The sequence below is a fragment of the Geotrypetes seraphini genome, chromosome 3 (genome assembly GCF_902459505.1).
Source record: "Geotrypetes seraphini chromosome 3, aGeoSer1.1, whole genome shotgun sequence".
Taxonomy (NCBI): domain Eukaryota; kingdom Metazoa; phylum Chordata; class Amphibia; order Gymnophiona; family Dermophiidae; genus Geotrypetes; species Geotrypetes seraphini.
The window spans coordinates 406,796,660-406,821,003 of NC_047086.1; the positions used below are offsets into that span (position 1 = coordinate 406,796,660).

The window sequence follows — 24,344 nt, forward strand, 5'->3', positions numbered from 1 at the left end:
GGAGCCGCAAAACCATTATAAAACAAATCTAACACTGCATATATTGTTTCTTATCTTAATGCTATATACAGGATCACTAAATTGAAAATAAAATCATTTTTCCTACCTTTGCTATTTGGTGATTTCATGAGTCTCTGGTTGCACTTTCTTCTTCTGACTGTGCATCCAATCTTTCTTCCTTTCTTTCAGCCTCCTGTATGTTTCCTCTCCTCCAGACCTCATTCTCTCCCCCAACTTTTTCTTTCTGTCTCCCTTTTCCCCTTCTTTCTGTCTCCGTGCCCTCCCCCAAGCCACTCGGTTTGCTGCCACCGCAATCGGGGAACAGCCCCCAAGCCACCGCCGTCCCAAGCTTTCCCTGCAGAAGTGTTGCGCTGACCAGCATTCCGCTCCCTGACGTCAATTCTGACGTAGGAGAGGAAGTTCCGGGCCAACAAGGCATTTCTCCTCATTCCATCCAGCCTGAGCCCCATCTCTCCTTGATCCAGCATTTCCCTTCTGTGTCTGTCAGAATTACCATTCCACCTATTTTCCAGCATCACCCTTCTTTGTGTCCATCTCACCTATATCCCTATCTCACCACTTTTTCAGAATCTTCATTTGTCTCTGTCCTTATCTTTACGCCATGTTCACCATTTGCCCTTTCAATGTCTTTATCTCCCCCACACACTTTTTCAGCATTACTTCTATGTCTCTATTTCACCTCCTCTTCATGTCCCCTCTGTATCTCTATCCTTATTCAGTAGGTCCTGCTTACCCTTTCTCTTCTTTGTGTCACTATCTCCATTTTCAGCTTTCCCCCCCTTTTCCTTTGTTACTGCACCCTGTAGCTAGAATCTTTCCACCCTCCCTCCACTCCGGCCCAGCCCAGTATGAAAGATTTCCTTTTGTTTCCCTCCCCTCTCTCGTTCTCTCTCTCTTCCCCTCCCTCACCCACGAGTCCTGCATCTGGCCCTCTCCCTTCTACCTGCACCTGGCAACACCCCCCTGCTCCGCGGCTCTCTTCAGCAACTCGTCAGCAGCAGTGATCAAGACAAGCTGCCGACATCGAGGCCTTCCCTCTACGAGTCCCGCCTTTGTGGAAAAAGGAAGTTGAAACAAGCGGGACTCGCAGAGGGTAGGCCCCGACGTCAGAAGCTTGTGTCGATCGCTGCTGCTGAGTTGCCGAAGAGAGCCGCGGAGCAGGGGATGTGGCCGGAAGCAGGTAGAAGGGAGAGGGAGATAGGAAGGCTGTAGATCTCCGGAGCATGACACCGACCCCGGCCAGGATGATTTCTTTTTCAGGCACCTTACAAGTCCAGTGTCGCGGCGGGAAATAGCCATGCTGAGCAGTGAACTCAGCACTACACAGATGAAAGCCTTGCTTGCTGATTGGTCCGGCGGCACGGCGGGGCGGGGCCGCCGGACCAATCAGCAAGCAAGGCTTTCATCTGTGTATGTGCTGAGCTCACTGCTCAGCATGGCTATTTCCCGCCGCGACGCTGGACTTGTAAGGTGCATGCCTGCGTGACACACTACCGGAGCCGCAGCAAAGGTGGAAAAGAGCCGCATGCGGCTCTGGAGCCGCAGGTTGCCGACCCCCGCCCTAACCGATTAGGATCAAAAGATATGAAGAGTTGATGAGCCGTCCGATGAGACTAGGTGCGTTGGAGGTAAAAAGCCAACACCTTCTTACAGTCAAGAGCGTGTGAAGCGCCACCTCTTGTCACCAGCGGGGTCAGGGCAATTGGTCCCGAGCCGCTGGGACACAGAAGTATTGGCCCTTGTGTGCTGTGGCTAGCTACACAAGAGTAAGTAAGTCAGGATTCAACCCAAAAAAAGGAAAAAACCACACTGCAAACCGGTAAGTAAGAATACAAAACCTGGACCGGATTTAATGGTGTAATATCCAAAAACAAAAAGGGTTGCTTCACACATCAGCTTGACATCAGTCTTCAAAATAAAGTAATCAAAAAACTAAACTTTGTCAGGCAATAGCCGCCAATCGGTAAGTCTTTGCAATGTTCAAAAGAGGTAAACTTAACAGTCCTATTGTAGTCCAATATTTCTTCAAAAGAAAGAGGTTTCAAAACTCAAAACTAGAAATCTTAAACCTCAACAAAAAGGATTCTTTTCTGCAACAAGCGTTCCCAAACAATAAGGTTTCTCTGCACATTGGATAATATAGTCCCAGCATAAGTCCTTATTCTTCACCAAAGAGACTTGTGTTTGAACCAGTGCACCGGCACTGATTCTTCCAGCCGCAGAAGTGCTGGATAAGGTGGTGTGCTCCACGTGATGGAATACTGCCAAGATATGGCCCTCTATCCCTCCACATTTGACGTGGGGCTAACCCCACCACCTTCAAACAAAACATAGTCTGCCTTGCTCAAAAATAGGCCTTCAAAAAAAAACCTATTCACTTGTAATCCACAGTTATAAAGCACTTGAACACTTGCCTTTGGTTAGCAGACTTCCATGGGCTGGGTGCTGGCAGTTAACTCAGGGAAAAACTCCGGCTCCAAATCCAATTCCATGGGTTGGAACTCTTCCACAGGTCTTTCAGGTAACTCTGCTCCAGCCTCTACTAGTTCCATCTGCTCAGGAACTGAACAGCTTTGCAGAGCTCTCAGCCCTGAGCTTTGCGACTGCCTGCTTTCGCTGCCTGCTTGCTTCTCTCTCTCCAGCCATGCAGACCTGAGGTTTAGGAGCTGGGGACCACGCCCCAAACGCTCAGGTGTGCCAGATCTCCTGACCTTCCTTCCCTGTCTAAGTGGGGGAAGGGAAACCTGCATTCTGGGGCCAGCACTCCCTCTGCTGGACCCAGGAGTAAATGTAGGCAAAAGGTTACCTTGAGGTTTAAATAGAGCAACTTGGGCACTATCTGCTCTAGCAGTGGGCTTTACATTAGGGACAGCCCTAGCAGGCATACCTTGCATATCACACTCTCCAGGATGAGAATGGGGCTTCGGAAAAAACACCAGAAGAACAATGGACTAGTTGAGGTGGAAATCCGAAACCACCTTGGGCAAGAACTTAGGATGCACATATAAGCACATGAGCATTGCCTCTGCCGGGTCAGACCAGGGGTCCATCATGTCCAGCAGTCAGGACCGCCGGCGGCCCCCCAGGTATGAAAGACCACCTTCTCACGATGAAAAACAGTAAAAGGCGGGTCCACAACCAGAGCTAGCAACTCACTGCCTCTGCGAGCAGACGTGAGGGCAATCAGGAACACCACCTTCCAAGTGAGATACTTCAGATGAGTCTTATCAATGGGTTCAAACGGAGGTTTCATCAATTGAGCTAGAACCACATTATGATCCCAAACCACGGCGGGGGGGGGCTTGAGTGGAGGATGGACATTGAAAAAGCCCTTCATAAATCGGGAAACCACTGGATGGAGCGAGAGCGATTTCCCATCGATCGGCTGATGAAAGGCAGCAATCGCACTAAGGTGGACTTGAATAGAAGTCGACTTGAGGCTAGACAGAGACAAGTGGAGCAAAGTTGGAGGACAAGGAGGCAGATAGCGGTTCCACACGATTCGAAGCACACCACACAGCAAATCTAGACCACTTCTGGGAGTAGCATTGTCTAGTAAAACTCTTTTGAGAGGCCTCAAGAACATCCCACACCGACTGAGAAAAATCGAAGGAGGGAGTCAGGTGGAAAGGAACCGTAACAGGTGTTATCCAGGGACAACAGGTAGATAATCTCGCAACCCTCCCACCTCCCCGGGATGGCTTCTTTGCTAGCTATCTGAACTGAGGACCACGTTGAGGAGACGCGCCCTCTAGCTGAGCGGGAAGGCACATGCATGCGCGGAGCAGCACTAGCAAACTTTAAGATCTTCAATCAAGTTTGGGGGCTCCATGGATGACGTCACCCACATGTAGAGAATATCTGCCAGCTGTCCCTGGATAACACCTATTACGGTAAGTAACTGTGCTTTTCGCCTATCACAACACAACATGCAGTGCCTGTTGAGGGCGGCTCTGCTTTGAGGGACTTTGAGGACCTTGCGGTCCAAGCAGCGATGTGTGGCGGTCTAGTCGCTTGGGCTTGTTTTCGGGGGGGGCTGAGCGTATCCTTGACTGATTCTGATGGCTGGTCCTTGGTGGAGCAGGAGGTAGCCAAGATTGAGATGGGTGCTTCTTATCTCTTTGATGCCATGTATGATCTGTTGCGAGTGTCGGCCAAGTCCATGACCCTTGGGATGACTGCTCATTGTACCCTGTGGCTCTGGGCTTGGTCAGAGGATGCGGTCTCAAAGGCTAAACTGACACAATTTCCCTTTCAGGGGTCTTTCTTGTTTGGTGAGGATTTGGACAAGTTGGTTCAGACTTTAACGGACTCTAAGGTGCCTCATCTTCCTGAGGACTGTACCCATCTGTGTGAGGTGGCGTTCCTCGGGGGCATTTGCGTGATTTCCGTACATACTGCCCTGGTCGAGGGGCCACTTTGATTCCGGTTCTTCCTGGGGCCATTTCTTTCAGCGCATGCAGTCCTTTTGTGGGGCCTTTCAGGGGGGTGACATGATCCCTCCACTGGTTCTCCCGCAGCACGTCCCACCCAATGATTCCTTGCCAGCACCTCCCCTGGCCCGAGGAGTGCCTGGTTGCGAGACTTTTACCAGATGTGGGCAGCAATCACGACAGATCAGTGGGTCCTGGAAGTGAGTCTGGACAGTTATGCTCTGGAGTTTGCCTGCATTTTCTCGCTTCTCCTTGTCATGCGGCATGGAAGAAGAGGGTTTTTCACCAGACGCTTCAAAGATTTCTAAATCTCAAAGCGGTAGTTCCAGTGCTTCCTCAGGAGTGTTGCACCAGCAGGTATTCCATTTATTTCATGATGCCCAAAAAGGAGAGGACTTTTCGGCCCATCTTGGATCTGAATTGGGTCAACAGGGATCTCAGAGTTTGTCTTTTCGCATGGAGACACTGAGATCTCATTCTGGCGGTTCCACCAGGGGAATTTCTGACCTTTCTCGATCTGATGGAAGCCTACTTGCATGTTCCACTTTGCACCTCCCATCAGCAGTTCCTTCACTTTGCAATTTGGAACAACACTATTAGTTTTGTGCGCTTCCTCTTGGTCTGGCTGCAGCTCCATAGATGTTCACCAAGATTATTGTGATCATGACAGCGGCCTTGCGCAAGGAGAGCATTCTGGTTCACCCCTATCTGGACAACTGGTTAATCGAGAAAAGTCTTTTCAGGAGCGCTCCCAGGTTACAGCTTGGATGGAGTCGCTGGGATGGGTAGTCAACCTGTCCAAGAGTCGGTTGGCTCCGTCTCAGTGCCTGGAGTACCTTGGAGTTTTCTTTCTTACCTCCTTGGGAAAGGTCTTCCTCCCAGAGGCCCGAGTGAACAAGTTGCAGACACAGATTCGCCTTCTGATGGCTTCCTGGTGCCCTCGGGCGCAGGATTTTCTCCAGGTCCTGGGGTCGATGGCGGCTTCCCTGGATGTGGTGCGTTGGGCTCGGGCTCACATGTGTCCGCTTTAGTATGTTCTGCTTCGGCAGTGGTCACACAGATGCATGGTTTGGACTCGCCTGGTCTTTTTTGGGAGTGAGTTCCTCACAGTCTCCGTTGGTGGCTACAGTCTTCCTATCTGGTGTAGGGAGTGAGTCTGGATCAGCCCCAGTGGACAGTGCTTTTCACAGACGCCAGTTTCCTAAGCTGGGGAGTTCAGTGTCTTGGTCGCTTGACTGAGGTCAGTTGGTCTCCGAAGGAGGTGTCTTGGTCGATCAGTGTTCTGGAGACCAGAGCCATCCGACTGGCGTTGCTAGCGTTCCAGACATTGACGGGCAAATCTGTTCGGGTTCTCTCGGACAATGCCATGGCGATAGCCTACGTCAATCATCAGGGGGAATTGGGAGTCATCTGGTTGCACAGGAGGCTGCTCTGCTCATGGTCTAGACAGAGACTCATCTTCTGGCCATCTCAGTTTTCACATAGGAGTGGAGAATGTCCAGGCAGACTTTCTCAGTCATCATTTGCTAGATCACAGAGAGTGGTGTTTCGGTCCCATAGCCTTCAAGTTGATTGTGCAGACATGGGAGGTCACTTGTTCATAGACCTGATGGCTACGAGTGTCAATGCCAAAGCACCCCGGTTCTTCAGTCAGCGCAGGGATGTTTAGGTCGAGGGACTGGATGCTCTGGTGCATCCTTGGCCAGCAGCGGACCTCCTGTATGTGTTTCCTCCATGGTGGGCAGAGTTCTTTGCATTGCGTGGCATCCCAGCTAGAGAATGTCACAGGGAAAAAAATCTGCCCCAGTCCACCGTCCCCTTCACTGCCATTCCCGCCACCGCCCCGTCACCGCCATCGCCATCCCATTCACCGCCCCGTCACCGTCCCCGCAGCATCCATATAAGCCTTAGTACTGCAATATTTAGCTTATTCCTTTCTTATAAATCAAAGTTCTGGCTGCTGAACTAGAGAAAGAGATGTTCAGCTGGCAGGGCTTTGTTTATAAATTTTTATCAACACAACTAATATACTACTTTATCCTAAAGCAAAAAATAAATAAATAAATAGAATTTTTTTTTCTACCTTTGTTGTCTGGTTTCTGCTTTCCACATCTTCTCATTCAATTCCTTCCATCCACTGTGTGTCTTCTCTCTGCGTCTTCCATTTGCTGTTACTGTGCCTCTCCCTTCACCCCCTCCCCCCCAATTGGTCTAGCACCCATCTTCTTCCCTCCGCTCCCCCATAGTCTGGCATCTGTCTTCTTCCCTTCCAGCGTCTTCTCCCCACTCTGTCTTCCACATTTCCCTTCAGGGTCTGTTCCTCTCTACCCTCTTTCAATGTCTGTTCTATTCCTTTCTACCACCACCCTTCCCTCTCTCCTTCACCATCTGTTCCTTTCTACCACCCTTCAGCTCCTCTCGCGTGGCTTATCTACCTCCCTCCCTCCCTCTTATTTTCGTGGCATGTTACAATGTAATTTGTGCAAGCCGCTGGAGCCTGCTAGCTCGGTCCCTGTCCCATCCCCACAAACCATCTCGCTTCTGTGTTCCTATTTTCCACATTTCTAATATCTCCCCTATGTATCTGGCATTGCCTCCCCCCCCCCCCCGTGTCCATATACCATCCCCATGGCATGTCCCCTTTATGTCTCTGTCCCTATGCCCCATGCACATAATTTCCCCTCTTTCTGTTACCTTCCTGTGTCCAGATTTCCCCTATCTTCCTCTTCCATACCAGTATGTCTCTTCTTTTCAACCCCATCTAGCTTCTCTCCTTCTTTCTTCCTCCCCCCCCCCTGCTTCCAGCATCTGGCTCACCTGCCTGTCCTCAAATTTCTTTCCTGCTGTGGCTTTCTTTTTTTCCCTCTTCATCCCCTTAGCCCAAAATCTTTTTCCCTTTCAATCCCTCCTTCCTAAGTGTGAGCCGGGAACACGCGCGATTGCGCGGTCCAGCAGCCCCCACCCGCCCGATCCCTCCCTCCACCTCACCTTATATGCCGAGTTTGCCTGCTTTCTTTTTCCCGAGCCACACACGTTCAAAAAGACGCGCACGCGTGGCTGCGAGTTGATCAATCTTCTACTCTCCTGCAACTTCCTGTTTCCGGTTGCGTCAGAGGAGAAGATTGATCAACTTGCACAGCCGCACATGCGCGTCTTTTTGAACACGTGTGGCTCTGGTAAAAGAAAGCTGGCAAACAGCATATAAGGTGAGGTGGAGGGAGGGAGCTGGCTAAAAGCTGCGGGCGGGTGGGGGCTGCGGAGACAAGACTATTCACCGCTCCACGGGGCGGTGAATGGCTTTGTCCCGTCCCCGCAGCGACTATTTTTCTTTCCCCGTTTCGGCGGGTTACCCGCGGCTAGCCGCGGGTAACAACCACCATGTCATTCTCTAATCCCAGCCGCATGATCCTGGTGGCTCCAGACAGGCCCTGGTGCCTGTGGTATGTGGATCTGGTTTGTCATCTTGTGGCAGATCCTCTTCGCTGCTCTTCTAGCATGACCTGACTCAGGGTTCCATTCCAATGTTCAATCCGTGTCCCTTTTTGTCTTACAGCTTGGCTCTTGATAGGAAACGCCTAGGTAAAAAGGGTTATTCAGATAAAGTGACCTCCATTCTCTTGGGGCCCTGTAGGCTTTACACTTCTTGGGCTTATGTGCATTTGGCATATTTTGAGAAGTGGTGTGCCGTGTGTGGAGTGGTTTCCTTTCGTGCCTCTTTGCCTCACATCTTGGAGTTCTTGCAGGATGGCCTTGGCAGGGGCTTGACCTGGTCATCTCTTTGGGTTCCACTTGCAGCTTTGTCCGCTTTTTGTGGGTTGCTGCAGGGTAGGCGCTTGACATCTATTCCGGACTTAGTTCGCTTTTTGAGGGCAGCCAAATTGCTTCGGCCTCTGGTGTGGCCTTCAGTTCTGTCTTGGGATCTCAATCTGGTCCTTGTATGCTTGTGCGCCCTCCCTTTGAGCCCCTAGGTTCCTACTTGTTGAAGGACCTTACTCTCAAGGTGGTCTTCCTGGTGGGCATTACTTCTGCGAGATGTGTTTCTGAGCTGCAAGTTTTCTCTTGTAGGCCTCCCTTTCTGGAGTTTTCTAGGAAGCAGGTTGTACTGTGGCCTGTTCTTTCTTTTCTGCTGAACGTGGTCTCGCCTTTTTGTGTCAATCAGTCCATGGTCCTCCCAGTCTTGGGTAGTTGGGAGGGCTCTTCAGAGCAGAGGCAGTTGCGCAAGTTGGATGTCTGTCTGGTTCTTTGCTCTGATGTTCAGTGGACCCAGGAGTTCCAGAAGTTGGATCATCTTTTTGACCTCTTAGTGGGTCCTCGTAAAGAGGATGGCGCTTCCAAGGCTACCATTGTGCACTGGATCAAGAAGATTATTGCTTTTGCATACCTTCTTCAGAAGAAGCCTGTTCTGAATTTTGTCAAGGTTCATTCCACTCAGGATCAGGCAGCTTCTTGGGCTGAGTCTTCTCTGGTGCCTCCAATAGATATCTGTAGGGCTATGGTTTGGTCTTCTCTGTATTCCTTTGTGCGACACTACTGTGTGGACATCCAGGCGCATCAGGACTGTGTTCAGTGAACGTGTTCTAGTGGCAGCCCTGCAGAGTTCCCAACCATGATGGGTACTGCTTTGGTACATCCCAACAGTGAACTGTACCAGTCTGGAGAAGAGCTAAAGAAGGAGAAATTAGGTTCTTACCTGCTAATTTTCTTTCTTTTAGACTCTCCAGACTGGTACAGTCCCCTGTCTGTTCTTGTGGAATTTGCATGAAGAGTGTGATGATTTTTATTTTTTATTTTTTTTTGCGGGTTCTTGTATTTTTCTAGGGTCAAAGAGAGCTGTGGCATAGCTGGCGAGCTGTGGGGACGTTTGCTGAAGGGGCTTTTTCTATGCAATTTCCAACAGTATTGCTTCATCCAAGGCTAGACAAATGGCTGTATCCAAAGAAGTTTCGTCAGCCGGAAGCCCAAAGTTATAATGCCGTTGTACAGATCCATGGTGAGACCTCATCTGGAATATTGTGTGCAATTCTGGAGGACACATTATCAAAAAGATGTGCTGAGAGTTGAGTCGGTTCAGCGAATGGCCACCAGAATGGTCTCGGGACTCAAGGATCTCCTGTATGAGGAACGGCTGGGTAAGTTTCAGCTATACTCACTCAAGGAACGCAGAGAGAGGGGAGACATGATTTAGACGTTCAAATATGTCACAGGCCATATTGAGGTAGAAGAAGATATCTTTTTCCTTAAAGGACCTACGGTAACAAGAGGGCATCCGTTGAAAATCAGAGGTGAGAGATTTCATAGCGACACTAGGAAGTATTTTTCACCGAAAGGGTGATTGATCATTGGAATGATCTTCCACTGCTGGTAATTGAGGACAATAGCGTACTTAATTTTAAGCACATGGGATCACTTCAAGGAAGAACTTAGGGGATGGATCATTAGAGTGGGCAGACTTGTTGCGCCGTGGCCCTTTCCTGCCGTCATATTCTATGTTTCTAATATTCTAAATGAGGTCTCACTAGAGTCTTATACAGGGGCATCAATACCTCCTTTTTTCCTACTGGCCAACCTCTTCCTATGCAACCTAGCTTCGCCATCACATTTTGAATCTGTTTGGCCACCTTAAGATCATCACATACGATCACACCCAAGTCCGTTCTTCTGTCATGCATATAAGTTCTTCTCCCCCTAAATTGTACTGTTCCTTTGGGTTTTTGCAACCCAAATGTTTCACCTTGCATTTCTTAGCATTAAATTTTATCTGTCAAATTTCAGACCATTCTTCAAGCTTCGCTATGTCTTCATGTTAATCACACCAGCTGGGGTGTCTACTATATTGCAGATTTTGGTATCATCTGCAAAGTGGCAAATCTTACCTGACAGCCGTTCAGCAATATCGCTTATAAAAATGTTAAATAGAACAGGCCCAAGAACAGAACCTTGAGGCACACCACTGGTAGCATCCCTTTCCTCAGCGCAATCTCCATTGACCACTATCCTCTGTCGTCTTCCACTCAAACAGTTTCTGACCCAGCTTGTCACTTTGGAGCCCATCCAGATGGGCACTCTAATTATTTATTAGATGCCTGTTTGGAACACTGTCAAAGGTGTGTATTTTATAAGTTCATATGAGTTTATCTGCTACACTTGTTGTAATGTGCAAAAATGAATAAAGAATGTGAAAAATGGAATCCGTTGCATTTCTCATGGTGGGGGAGAGTTCAAACTATAAAAATGATGATATTGCCTGTAGTTTGCTATCAAATGAGTATGATACCGGTTTTTTTTTCAGGGGTCCTTCTATAAAAAATTGAATGGTATTCTTACGAAATTTGTTTGGTTGGGTAAAAGACCAAGAATTGCATTAGTATCTTTACAAAAATCAATTTTGGAGGGAGGGATAAATTTTCCAAATTTTTATAGGTATCATCAAACCTATATTCTACGTCAGGGTATGTATTGGATCCTCCCAGAGCTCATGGAGAATGTCCCAGACTGGTTATATTTAGAATGGCGACTCCTGTTTCCTATACATCTGGTGCATTTGATTAGTATAAAAATACCTAGAAGATATAAAGAGAATAAAATATTGGTTGATACCTGGAAAACTTTACGTTATATTAGTAATTTGACACCTATTCCAATTTCTAAATCATTACATCAATCCATTTGGCTGAACTCCAAGATTAAAATTGGCGGATGTCAATTCGGCTGGAAGCAATGGGTTAGTGGAGGTATTCGTACTTTGAATGATATTATTTAAATGGTTCGATGCTTAGTTTTTCACAATTGCAACATAAATATGGTTTAAATAAGACACAAAATTTTAGATGGTTGCAGTTGAAGCAAGCTATTTAGGAGGGGTTCCCTGAATGGAAGAACCTTAATAATCAATATAGTTTAGAATTCCTTTGCTTTCAGGCGGATTTCTTGGCTCACCAAGCCGCACAGTGGTATAAATTACTTAATGAATATCTGAATAAAAAAAAAAGAAAACTGGGTTGAGGGATATTTGGAGCATTGAGATCAAGCACCAAATTTCTGCATCTCAATGGCCACAAATTTGGTCTTGGAGATTAAAGTCTACAATGTTGGCATCTATGAGGCAAACATGGTTGTTTTTATTGCATAGAGTGTTTTTTGGACCCCAGTTCGTTTACAAAAAGTAGATACTTCTAGGTCTAATAGATGCTGGCATTGTAATAAGGATGCAGGGACTTTAGATCATTTAATTTATTTCTGTCCTTGTATTAATGCCTTTTGGAAATCAATGTGGCCCCAAATTAATTTGCTATTAGAAAACTTTGTTGCCTTGTCATATGATACAATTTTATTTGGTACTTCAATGAGGTTTAAAAGTCAAATTTCAATGTCTAACAATAAATTACTATTATTATCCCAGGACAAGCAGGCATGATATTCTCACATGTGGGTGACGTCATCTACGGAGCCCCAGCGCGGACAGCTTTTCAAGCAAACTTGATTGAAGTTTCAAGTTTGCACACTGCACCACGCATGTGCTAGCCTTCCTGCCCACTAGAGGGCGCATCCCCACCTCGTGGTCCTCAGTTCAATTTCATCCGCGGAGCCAGAAGCCCTGTGGAAAATTGTGCTCTTCAATTTGCCTTCTGTCGCCGCGGCTGTGTCCTGATTTCGACGCGGTCGCTGCGTTTTCTCTTGTTTCTTTTATTTAATTGTTCAGTTCTCGTCAAAAAAAAAAAAAATAAATAAGTTTTATTTTTTCCGTCGCTCCGGGGGCTCCCGGTAGCCGCGGCCGTGGGACCTCGTCTGTTCCCGGCCGCTCTTTGGGCCCATGTCCCGGCCTGTGCCATTCAACACATCACTAGGAATTGGAAAGACTATACAAGACTCAATTATACCTTTTGATGGAGTTCAGTATGTTATATGTATAAGATGGAAAGAGTTCTTGCTTTACAGAATGGGAATTATGATAGGTTTAGAAAGATATGGGGGCCATTGATTGAATATTCAAATGATTAGACACCTTCAGTGTTCTCCCCAGAAATTTTTTCCAGCCGGGTGGCATGAAAAAGTAGCCGGGTGGGGCGGGACGGGGAAATTTGGTGGTAGGGAAAATTAAGGGCTCCTTTTACTAAGCTGCAATAGCGTTTTTAGCGCGTGCAGAATTGCCGCGCTACACGGCTAGAACTAACGCCAGCTCAATGCTGGCATTTGTGTCTAGCACGTGCGGCAATTCTGTGCGAGCTAAGCGTGTGATAAAACCGCTAGCGCAGCTTAGTAAAAGGAGCCCTAAATGTGAACTATTTGTATTAGTTAATTATTATTAGTTATTTTCCAATGCTCAATATGGCAGCCTTTCTTAAGATTTGACACTTCTTCCATAATTTTTTATTAAATTTAAGAAGTATCCAATTCTAGAAGTGAATAATTAGATATTTGCCCTCTTTCAAATAGTATAGAGCAGCGTCTCTCAAACTTTTTTAACTCCGGCACACTAAATGCAGCAAATGTTTTTCATGGCTGGAAAAAATTTCTGGGGAGAACACTGATGCCCTTAGTTTTCAAGGTCCAATCACGTCAAAGCAGTTGTATAATAAAAAGAATGGATAAGATAACATGAGAAGTGAAATTGTCATGAATCAGAGGGATACATACCCTGTAGGTCCTAAAAGCAGGCTTGTGGATTAGATATAAACTATGAAGGCAGTAGTGTACCTAGCATATGTGACACCCATCATTTTTTTACACCCCCCCCCCCCATCTGTATGAAAAACATGATTTTTAGTAATAATCCACACATCACACAAGAGTGTACCTAGGAAAAGGCAGCATCTTATATACTACAGTGAGCAGTACAACCTCAATACACCCATTGTAAAACTAAACAAGCCAGACTAGTACAGATCAATCCTACACAGTCAATCCTAACTGAAAACCATGTCTTTCGAACACACACAACACAGAAAACACCTTCGCCTAGTATGGAATATGTAATCACAAACTAACAACTCTCCCTTTTACAAAACTATAATGTGGTTTTTAGCCATGGTGGTAACAGCTCAGACTCTCATAGAATTCTGAGCAATTACCACCATGGCCGGTGCTATAAAAAACCCTCTACAGTTTTGTAAAAGGGGGGATAAAATATAAAAACGTAGACAAAGGTTAAATTGAACCACCAAGAAGCTGGACTCTGTATACAACACCACAGAAACAGCGATGCATCTCCCCTAAAGCAAAAAAATAAATATAATTTTTTTCTACATTGTCTTCTCTGGTTTCTGCTTTCCTCATAGTCTTGTCACTCTCTTCCTTTCATCCACTGTCTACCCTCTCTCTGCCCCTTCTATATGGCATCTTCTCTCCTTGTATTCCCCTTCCATCTCTCCCTTCACCCCTATTATTCTGCATCCATCTTCTTCCCTTCCCTCCTCCAATGGTCTAGCATCTCTCTCCTGTTCTTCCCTTCCTTCTCCCACACGCCCATGGTCTGGCATTTCACTCTCTCCTCTCCCTTCCCCCCACTTCCATCAGCATCTGCCCCCTTTCTCTCCCTCCACCACCATTCCATACCACCCTGACCCCCTTTTCCTCCCTCTACCACCCTTCTATGCTCCTCTCTCCCTCCAAACCAGCAAGGTCCCATGATGACTGCTTCTGTTGCCTCTGCCTCTGGAAGATGTAAGTGATGTTGGAGGGGGTGGGCCGGCAGACACAGGGAGTTGTGGCAAGGTTCCGCAATAACTGCAGCTGCCAGTCCACCCCTTCCGACGCCACTTACGTCTTCCGGAGGCAGAGGCGGCAAATGCAGTCATAGCAGGACCTTCCTGCACTTCAGTGTGGCTGCTGACTCTGCTTCGGAATAAGTGGTCACTTGGAATTTTCGAACTCAGTGAATGATTATCTCTTGGAAAAGCATTATGACTGCACAGAGGGTTTAAAATGTGATTTTGGGTCTCCTGAAGCAGAACTCGAAACGGGGCCGCGTTGGGACCCCTGAGAGCCTTAAGATTCTTAAGAATATTTTACAGATAAGTGCATTGCATCATTTTTCCATTGAGAGAGATCTTTTGCATAAGAAATTATGAATATTTCATGCTGAGCTTGCAAGAACAATTTAACATTTTACCAGTGGTCAGAAAGTGATGTTTCATATACTAATACAATGACTGGACGGTAAACTCTTCCCTTAAGAGGAGGTTCTCACCCCCTCTTCAGAGTTTCACTTTTCTGAACATTTTTTCAAAGTGTCAGTCGCTTTCTCCTCACTGGTAATTATCACCATTATAGTCAGTCTCCTATTTATCATTATAGCTATTTTACTGACTAGTATTTATACATAAGTCCCTGTATTCCTTTATCGGAATAAGTACGGCAGCCGTGCTGAGGTGCAGGTGCCATTTAGAGCAGCTCGGAAGGTTCTGGATCCAGCCGGCTGTGTACCCCCCTAAGGCTGGCACCCGGGGCGATCTGCCACTGTATGAGGGGACAAAAAATAATAAAAAGAATGGATAACTTGACCGATTTAGACATGTCATACAATTTAACCATAAAAATATGTCATAAAATGTAATTCTAAACTCAAAAGACTCTAGATGAAAAGCAGACTATAGAAAGGAAACCAGAAAAGACCGGGTAGATGAAAAGTGAAACCTGGGAAAGATCTAAATTATTCTTCAAATGAGCTTTTATTAAAACCAAAGAATAAAACCACAGCACTCGGGAAAGTAAAAAAGGGAGAGTAAAATGAACTTAACGAAAAGGTCTCTGCATTGATGAGATAAACTCGTACACAGAATAAATGTGAACATGCAACAGTAGGGCTATGATATTTGATCTGTTGAAAGAAGCGCCAAAACAGTGTCGGCAGTGGATTGAATGCACACTGATAGGGGAGGGGCATCGGGCTGTTAAAAAAGGCTGCTTTAATAAATAAATGAAAATACTGGTGAAAAACTAAATAAAAAACCAAAACCATGATAAAATGCCGAACCTGACTGCAAGTGGTGGTGAAAGTAGCATAAGGCACCTGTAGTACTGTTAGTGCCAGAGCTGCTTAGAATAAAGAACCGTTCTGTACATGAGGAGAAAAAAGAAAGAATGAGGTGATAAGATGTAAAGTGCTGGCCCCTCACTGCACCACTTGATAAAAAACTAAGGGGCGATGTTCTAGAGCAGGGGTGCCCACACTTTTTGGGCTTGCGAGCTACTTTTAAAATGACCAAGTCAAAATGATCTACCAACAATAAAATTTTAAAAAAACACAAAGTACACTGTACGCATAGAAAATGTTGCACACTGTACGCATAGAAAATGTTAATTATTCCTATTCCAGGGTTTTTCAAAGAGGTCAAAGCAGATGACTATACACTGTCATCTCAGTAACAATCATACAAAAATAGACAAATACACCCCCTCCTTTTTTACTAAACCACGATAGCAGTTTTTAGCGCAGGGAGCTGCGCTGAATGCCCAGCGCTGCTCTCGACGCTCATAGGCTCCCTGCGCTAAAAACCTCTATTGCGGTTTAGTAAAAGGGGACCTTAGTGTAAAATATAGACAGCAGATATAAATTCAGACACATTTTGATCACTAAATTTAAAATAAAATCATTTTTCCTACCTTGTCTGGTGATTTCATGAGTCTCTGGTTGCACTTTCTTCTTCTGACTGTGCATCCAATCTTTCTTCCCTTCTTTTAGCCTGTATGCTTCCTCTCCTCCAGACCTCATTCCCTCCCCCAACTTTTCCTTCCTCTCTCCCTACCCTTTCTTTCTCTCTACCTCCCTTTCTTTTTTTTTATGTTTCTCTTCTTTCCTTCTGTCTCCCTGCCTGCCCTTTTTCTTTCTTTCTTTCTCCCTGCCCTCCCCCAAGCCACTGCCACTGCCATCGGGGACCAGGACCCAAACCGCCACCAATAACAGGCCCAAAAGCTGACGCTGCCCCAGGCTCTCCCTGCTTTGGTCAACCAGCATTCCTCTCCCTGACGTCAATTCTGCCGTCGGGGAGAGGAAGGCTGATCGGCCCAAGATCGCGATCGACCTATTGGGGGAAATGCTGTCGGATCCTGCCTTCGCGTGAACAGAAAGTAGGCAGGACCCGGCAGCAAGAAGAGCAAATGCTTCACTAACCTGTCTCCCGCCTTAGCCCGTAGCGAACGCTTGCTTCAGAGCTCTCGACATGTGCGTGCCGGCTTCCCTTCTCTTCCCTCCGAAACCGGAAGTTATGTCCGGGGGGGGGGGGGAGAAGGGAAGCCGGCATGCACATGTCGAGAGCCCTCAAGCAAGCGTTCGCTACGGGCTAAGGCGGGAGACAGGTTAGTGAAGCATTTGCTCTTCTTGCTGCCGGGTCCTGCCTACTTTCTGTTTCCACGAAGGCAGGACTCGGCAGCATTTCCCCCAATAGAGTCCGGAGCATAAGTTCGCTACGGGCTGAAATCTCCAAGCCGGTTGTTTTTTTTTTTGGGGGGGGGGGTTAATGTTCAGCAGCGGCGGCAGCAGCAGATGATAGCCGGGCGCTCGTCTAAATTAGCTGGGCGGACCGCCCAGCTAAAAGGCCCTAGGGAGAACACTGACCTTTAAATACTTGAAATTTTATAATAAGAAGGGATATAATACATATATGAATGAGTATTATTGATATAGGGAGGGCTGGGAGGATGGGATGGGGGGTAATTTAAAGTATTTAAGATTTATGGTTAAGAATGTACAAGTGATTTTGTATAGTATAAGATGTCATATTGTATACTTGTTAAGTGAAAATGAATAAAGAATTAAAAAATAAAATAAAGAATTAAAAAAAAAAAAACAAAGGCTTTGCTAAAATCTAAATACACCACTGTGTATTACCACAACGTACTGCACATTCCTGTTCCTATGTCATTATCTATAGGAGAATTAACAGCAAAGATGAAATGGGAAGACTGTTTATGGTCTTTATCTGCCTTCATTTACTCTTCAGCAGTATAAAAACTAACATGCACTGAAAGCTTTACTCAAGCATGAAAACTGTTGAATGAATATGTAGGAAAATAATTTGAACCCTTTAATATTCTGCTAGTGGAGAGAAAACAAGTACACATATGTTAAAGGATTTTTGGAAGTCGGGCCTTGGTATATCACACTTATAATTACGGAAAGTAACCTAACAGCTTTTATTCTTAAGCTTGATAATTTGGAAAGGTGAGAACTCGGTCCTACATTTTGTTAAATAGCACATGTGAATCATTGATTTTAAAAAGTGTTCTAATGGTACTTATGTGAAAATAACTTCTTGCAAGAAATGGTATTTTTTATTTTCTGCTAATCTCCTAATGTAATTTCTTAAGGCCAGGTACAGTAGCCCTACGTGAAATCAGGCGTTACCAGAAGTCCACTGAGCTGCTGATTCGCAAACTTCCCTTCCAGCGTCTGGTCCGTGAAATTGCTCAGGACTTCAAAACAGATCTGCGCTTCCAGAGCGCTGCTATTGGTGCTTTGCAGGTAACACTGAAAAGCTGTTCATTGAGTCGGGTGGAGGGGGGGTGGAGTGGAGTGCAGTGGTGGTGCGGGAGTGAAAGATGTATAAGGCTAGTGGAATAGTGATGGAAAGTCTTCAGGACATCTAGTCTTTCACTGCATGCTGTTCAGGTTGTATGTCACTTGGTGCTGAGTGGTGTCAGGTATGCACTGTATTGCTATATACTGCGTCTTTCATTTGCTGTTACTGTGCCTCTCCCTTCACCCCCTCCCACAATTGGTCTAGCACCCATCTTCTTCCCTCCGCTCTCCCATAGTCTGGCATTTGTCTTCTTCCCTTCCAGCGTCTTCTCCCCACTCTGCCTTCCACATTTCCCTTCATGGTCTGTTCCTCTCTACCCTCTTTCAATGTCTGTTCTATTCCTTTCCACCACCACCCTTCCCTCCCTCCTTTACCATCTGTTCCTTTCTACCACTCTTCTTTCATATCTTCTATCAGTCCCCCCACCATCACTAGCAGTCTCTCTTCTCCCTTACCATGAGCAAATAGAACTTCTGAAAATTGTATTGCTGAGGCATTATTTCTAATGCCTCAGCATTAGACATCAATTTTATAATTTTTACTGTCTGCTCTGATTTCATTCACAATTTGGTTTGTGTTGTGGCTGAGGATTCCATGAGGCATTTAACCTTTTCCTGTCTCTTGAACTGTGATTTCAAGTTGATTCCTTCAATAATGGAGTCTCACGGCAGTAGCAGTTTTCTCTTTTGGGCTCTTTTGACACTGTTTAAGGGATTTCTTGTACATTTGGTGCTGGTCTTCTTTGATGAGGTCACTTCAGAATCTATTTCCAAGGAAGAGAAACTTTTTCCCTTACACTCCCTCCTTCCTTGTGTGAGCCGGGAACACGCGGTCCCCGCATCCCCCACCCGCACGCCGGCTCGATCGTTAACCAGGTTCCTCTCTCCACCTCACCTTAGTTTGCCGGCTTTCTTTTTCGGCGACCGGCACACTTTCAAAGAGCTGCGCATGCGCGGCTGCTCAAAGTTCAATCTTCTGCTCTGCTGCAATTTCCTGTTTCCAGTTGGGTCAGAGCAGAAGATTGAATACTGAGCAGCCGCGCATGTGCAGCTCTTTGAAAGCGTGCTGATCGCCAAAAAAGAAAGCCGGCAAACTAAGGTGAGGTGGAGAGAGGAAGCTAGTTAAACGATCGAGCGGGTGGGGGCTGCGGGGACCGCGCGATCCTTGATGCCTCACTGCTGTGACAAGACCATTCACCGCTCCACGGGGCGGTGAATGGCCTTGTCCCCGTCCCTGCAGAGGCTGCTATTTTTCATTCCCCGTTTTGGCGGGTTACCCGCGGCTAAACGCGGTAGCCACGGGTAAACCGCCACCGTGTCATTCTCTAATTCCTTCTCATGAAAAGTCTTGTAGGGAGCTTCATTAGCATTCTTTTGCTCCACCTCCCATCCGTCTGTACTCCAATTTCTCAATTGTTTCTAAAAGCGAGATGGTAGGAGCTTGTATTTTCTGCTCGTGTTTCTTTTCATTTAATTTCAGTTGTCTTTGCTAACCGTTTGCTAGGCTTTTTGGTGCTGCAGAGGATCCCTCTTTTGGGACAACTCTGTCTGCGGGAGAGCACAGACTCCAAGGCTGAGGATCTACTTCCAAGGGGCAGACTTCTTTGCAGTGTACCCACTTGGATAGCCTGCACTAACATTGTTCAGGGACTCAGTCATAACTTGGAATCCTACTGAACAAATTTCTTTCCTGTATCATTAATTATGCTATATTTGATATAACAGCTCCCCTGTTACTAAATCGCGATAGCAGTTTTTAGCACAGGGAGCAGTGCTGAATACCCTGTGCTGCTCCCGACGCTCATAGGCTCCCTGCACTAAAAAATGCTATTGCGGTTTAGTAAAATATAGTGCAAAATATAGACAGCAGATATAAATTCTCAAAACGGACACATTTTGATCACTAAATTGAAAATTAAATAATTTTTCCTACCTTTGTTGTCTGGTGATTTCATGAGTCTCTGGTTGCACTTTCTTCTTCTAACTGCATCCAATATTTCTTCCCTTCTTTCTGCCTCCTCCATGCTTCCTGTCCTCCAGACCTCATTCCACTCCCCAACCAACATCTCTCTATGTCCCTCCATAAGTCCAACTTTTTCGTCCTCTCTTCCTGCTCCCCCTTCTGTCTTTCTTTCTGTCTCCTTGCTCCCTTTCTTTCTTTCTCCCTACCCCCCTTTCTTTCTTTTTTTTAATGTTCTAAATGTGATGGCTTTATTTTTGCTCTGATGCAAGGCCAAAGATTTCATTATAACACAAAGACCAATAAAAATAGTCATGAGAAGAGGTGGAGAACATGCAATGGACAAACTTTGGATAGGTGGGTTTTGACTAAGAAATGAAGTGATCCATCAGAAAGGAAAAAAATAATTTGCACTAATACCGCAAAAACGTCGGAGAGGAAGTTTGCTAGCCCGGAACTTCCTCTCCGACGTCAGAATTGATGGGAGGGGGAGGCTTGTGGGCCCGGCACTTGTGCAGTGACTGCACGTGCCTGACTTTTGTAGCGTTGGGAGAAAGCAAAGGCAACTTGAGTCTATTGTGGAGCTGGGATGGGCTCCACAATCGACTCGCGTTACCCTTGCGACCTACTGGGAGATCGTGATCGACCTTTTGGGCACCCCTGAGCTAGAAAATGGCATGACAGGTTCCCATGGCAAACCATGGTATCCACAGGAACAGAAAACTTTGCTGTCGGTTTACTGCGAGGATGGGAACAAGGCCTTCTACCTCCACACAGGAGTGGTAAAAAGCTTTCCTCCCCACAGCAAAAAAAAAAAAATTGAACCAGGGTCAGACTAGTGGTAGTGGCAAAACCCTCCCCCCACCAAATGAGTTAGTATATCTTCCCCGTCTCTCCTCGCTTCTGGGTTATCTAAAGGAGCCATCCATGCTGCAATGAAAAATCTTCAGAGAGGTTTGGCAAGACAAAAAATGATATCTAAAGGATATTTGTCAGAATATTGAATCAGAACATGTAAACTGAAAACTAGATTAGTTTATCAGGAGGTTAAGAGATTGCGGCAGAAATTCCAGCCTTGATTGAGGATGATTAAGGACACCAATGGAATGATATTGAATGATCCAGAAAGCATTAAAAAAGATGGAAATACCATATAGAAAATCTATACAAAAAAGGCAAAAATTATAACATTGAGGAAATTGAATAGGAAACTGACGCTGAAGAAGAACCAGATATTTTAAAAGAAGTCATAGCAGTAATTAAAGCTTTAATGAAAAACAAGTCGCCTGTATTGATGGTATTCAAACGCTCAGAAGGTGCTATCATGGCCCTCGCTCGACTGTACAGATTTGGAAACATGGCCAACCAATAGGAAAAGATCACTGTTCGTACCTATAAGAAAGAAAGGTGACACCAAGGACTGTAACAACTATAGAACAATTGACAGCAAAATATTGCTGAAAATAATACAACGCATGCTAGAATCATACATTGAGCAAGAACTACCTGAAGTTCAGGCTGCTTTCAGAAAAGGTTGAGGAATGAGAAATTATTGCCAATGTTAGATGAATATTGGTGGAAGAGCAAAGAACACCAAAAGCCCCTATACTTATGCTTTGACTACAACAAAGCTTTTGATTGTGTGGATTATGATAAACTATGGAGAACTCTAGCACAAATTGGAACACCCAAACATACAACTCTGCTGATAGAGCCTCTACAAAAATCATGAAGCTGCAGTGAGAACAGAATATGGCAACACTGATTGGTTTCCAATAAAATATGGTGTCAAGCAAGGTTATATCTTGTCAACTTATCTTTCAACCTTTACAGCAAAGCCATTTTCAGAAAAGCTAATTTGAAAGGAGAGCGTTGGTTTCAAAGTTGGTGGCTGAAATATAAACAGCTTGCACTATGTAGATGATACAATGCTCATCACTGATGGCACCTAAAGGAGGAGGGAGGAAAGAGGGTGAGATACATTGGTGTAATATGAGAGAAGCTGGACATGGAGATAGTGGGCATTGATGGAAGCATAGGGACAGGGAACAAAGGGGAATGCTGCATGGGGATGGTATATGGACACAATCAGTGGGGCAATACTAAACATAGGATGGTATGTGGACACAGGGAAGATGCCTAGACATGAGGGAGAATAGGAATGTAGAAGAGAGATGCTGGACTGGGGGGAGGGCATAGGGACACAATAGTAGTGATGGCGGCAGGGAGATGGGCACAGGGTAAATAACTAGAAAGGGGGAGTATAGGAGTTGAAGAAGAAAGATACTGAACATGGGGGAAAAACATACACAGAGATGGAAGATGGATGGTGAGCATGGGGAAATAAATGTCAAATAGTCTGAAGACTCTGGTGAGTGAGTTAAGTGTAGAGATCAGGAAACAGAAACCAGAGCCTGAGACCAATGTAATTTGAAGAATAAAATGACCAGACAACAAAAGGTAGAAAAATAATTTTATTTTCTATTTTGTGATTACAATATATCAGATTTGAAATGTAGATCCTGCCAGAACTGGTGTTGGACATAACTGGGGGGCTATAAAGCCAAGGCCATGTGCCTTTAGCTGGCCGGGGGCAGTTGCCCTAGTTGCACTCCTCTAATATTATTCCTGCCATGTGTGACTGAAGTACAATGGTACCTCGGTTTACGAGTGCACCAGTTAGTGAGTGTTTTGCAAGACGAGCAAAACATTCGCAAAATCGGCGCCTCGGAAACCGAGCGTGGCTCGATTTATGAGCATACACACCCCCCCCCCCCCCCCGCCACGACCTGAAGTCCCCCAGACCCACCCGAACCCGCTTCTTATTTTCAGCTCGGCCTCGGCACCGGTATGTCATGTGCGTTGGTGTCCGCCCGAAGATCGTCGTCCTCTGTGCTGGGCCTTGAGCATCTGCGCATGCTCGAGGCCTGCGAGTTCACATTCTCTCCGAGATAGATCTGTAGTAATTTGATTTATTCAGTTTTTTTGATAGTGGAGGGGATATTTGTGAGGGGGAGGGCAGATAGGGGCTTTGTTCCTTGTTCTGTATTTGTGATTTATAAAATGACAATTGTGCAGAATATTGTTTCATTTTATGCTTTAATAAAATGATTTCAGTATAAAATCATAACTATTCGAGGCTTGTGTGGATGGAATCAGACAGTTTGCAGGGATGGGTCCGAGCTCATGAGGACGGTAAAAGTTTGTCCCCATGTCACTCTCTATAACTACCGTATTTTTCGCTCCATAAGACACACCTGACCATAAGACGCACCCTAGATTTAGAGGAGGAAAAACCAAGAAAAAAATATTCTGAATCAAATTGTGCCTCTGAACCAAGCCACCTAGAAAAATAGACAAATATACTGCAGCAGACAGATTTTGATCACTAAATTGAAATCCTATCTTTGTTGTCTGGTGATTTCTGGTTACACTAGATCAGGGGTGCCCACACTTTTTGGGCTTGCGAGCTACTTTTTAAATGACCAAGTCAAAATGATCTACCAACAATAAAATAAAAAAAACCCACAAAGCACACTGTATGCATAGAAAATGTTAATCATCATTCCTATTCCAGGGTTTTTCAAAGAGGTCAAAGCAGATGACTCTAAGCACTATCACCTCAGTAACAACCATACAAAAATAGACAAATATACCCCCTCCCTTTTTACTAAACCACGATAGCAGTTTTTAGCGCAGGGAGCTGCGCTGAATGCCCAGCGCTGCTCTCGACACTCATAGGCTCCCTGCGCTAAAAACCTCTATTGCGGTTTAGTAAAAAGGGACCTTAGTGTAAAATATAGACAGCAGATATAAATTCAGACACATTTTGATCACTAAATTTAAAATAAAATCATTTTCCCTACCTTGTCTGGTGATTTCATGAGTCTCTGGTTGCACTTTCTTCTTCTGACTGTGCATACAATCTTTTTTCCCTTCTTTTAGCCTGTATGCTTCTTCTCCTCCAGACCTCATTCCTTCCCCCCAACTTTTCCTTCCTCTTCCCTGCCCTTTCTTTCTCTCTGCCTCCCTTTCTTTTTTTTCTGTTTCTCTTCTTTCCTTCTTTCTCCCTGCCCTCCCCCAAGCCACTGCCACTGCCATTACCATCGGGGACCAGGACCCAAACGCCACCAATAACAGGCCCCAAGCTCTCCCTGCTTCGGCCAACCAGCATTCCTCTCCCCGACGTCAATTCTGCCGTCGGGAAGAGGAAGGCTGATCAGCCCAAGATCGTGATCAACCTATTGGGGGAAATGCTGCTGGGTCCTGCCTTCGCGGAAACAGAAAGTAGGCAGGACCCGGCAGGAAGAAGAACAAATGCTTCACTAACCTGTCTCCCGCATTAGCCCGTAGCGAACGCTTGCTTCAGGGCTCTCAACATGTGCGTGCAGGCTTCCCTTCTTCCCCCCCCCCC

General features: G+C 45.8%; 1 protein-coding gene across 1 annotated transcript in view; it reads left to right on the forward strand.

Annotated features, from left to right (window-relative positions):
• LOC117357507 (histone H3.3A) overlaps nucleotides 1-24,344 on the forward strand; it is a 45,036-nt gene that overhangs the window by 9,042 nt on the left and 11,650 nt on the right. Inside the window, exon 3 of the mRNA XM_033938222.1 lies at nucleotides 17,760-17,913. Within this exon, the coding sequence (XP_033794113.1) occupies nucleotides 17,760-17,913 (154 nt within the window). The remainder of the gene's footprint in view (nucleotides 1-17,759; nucleotides 17,914-24,344) is intronic.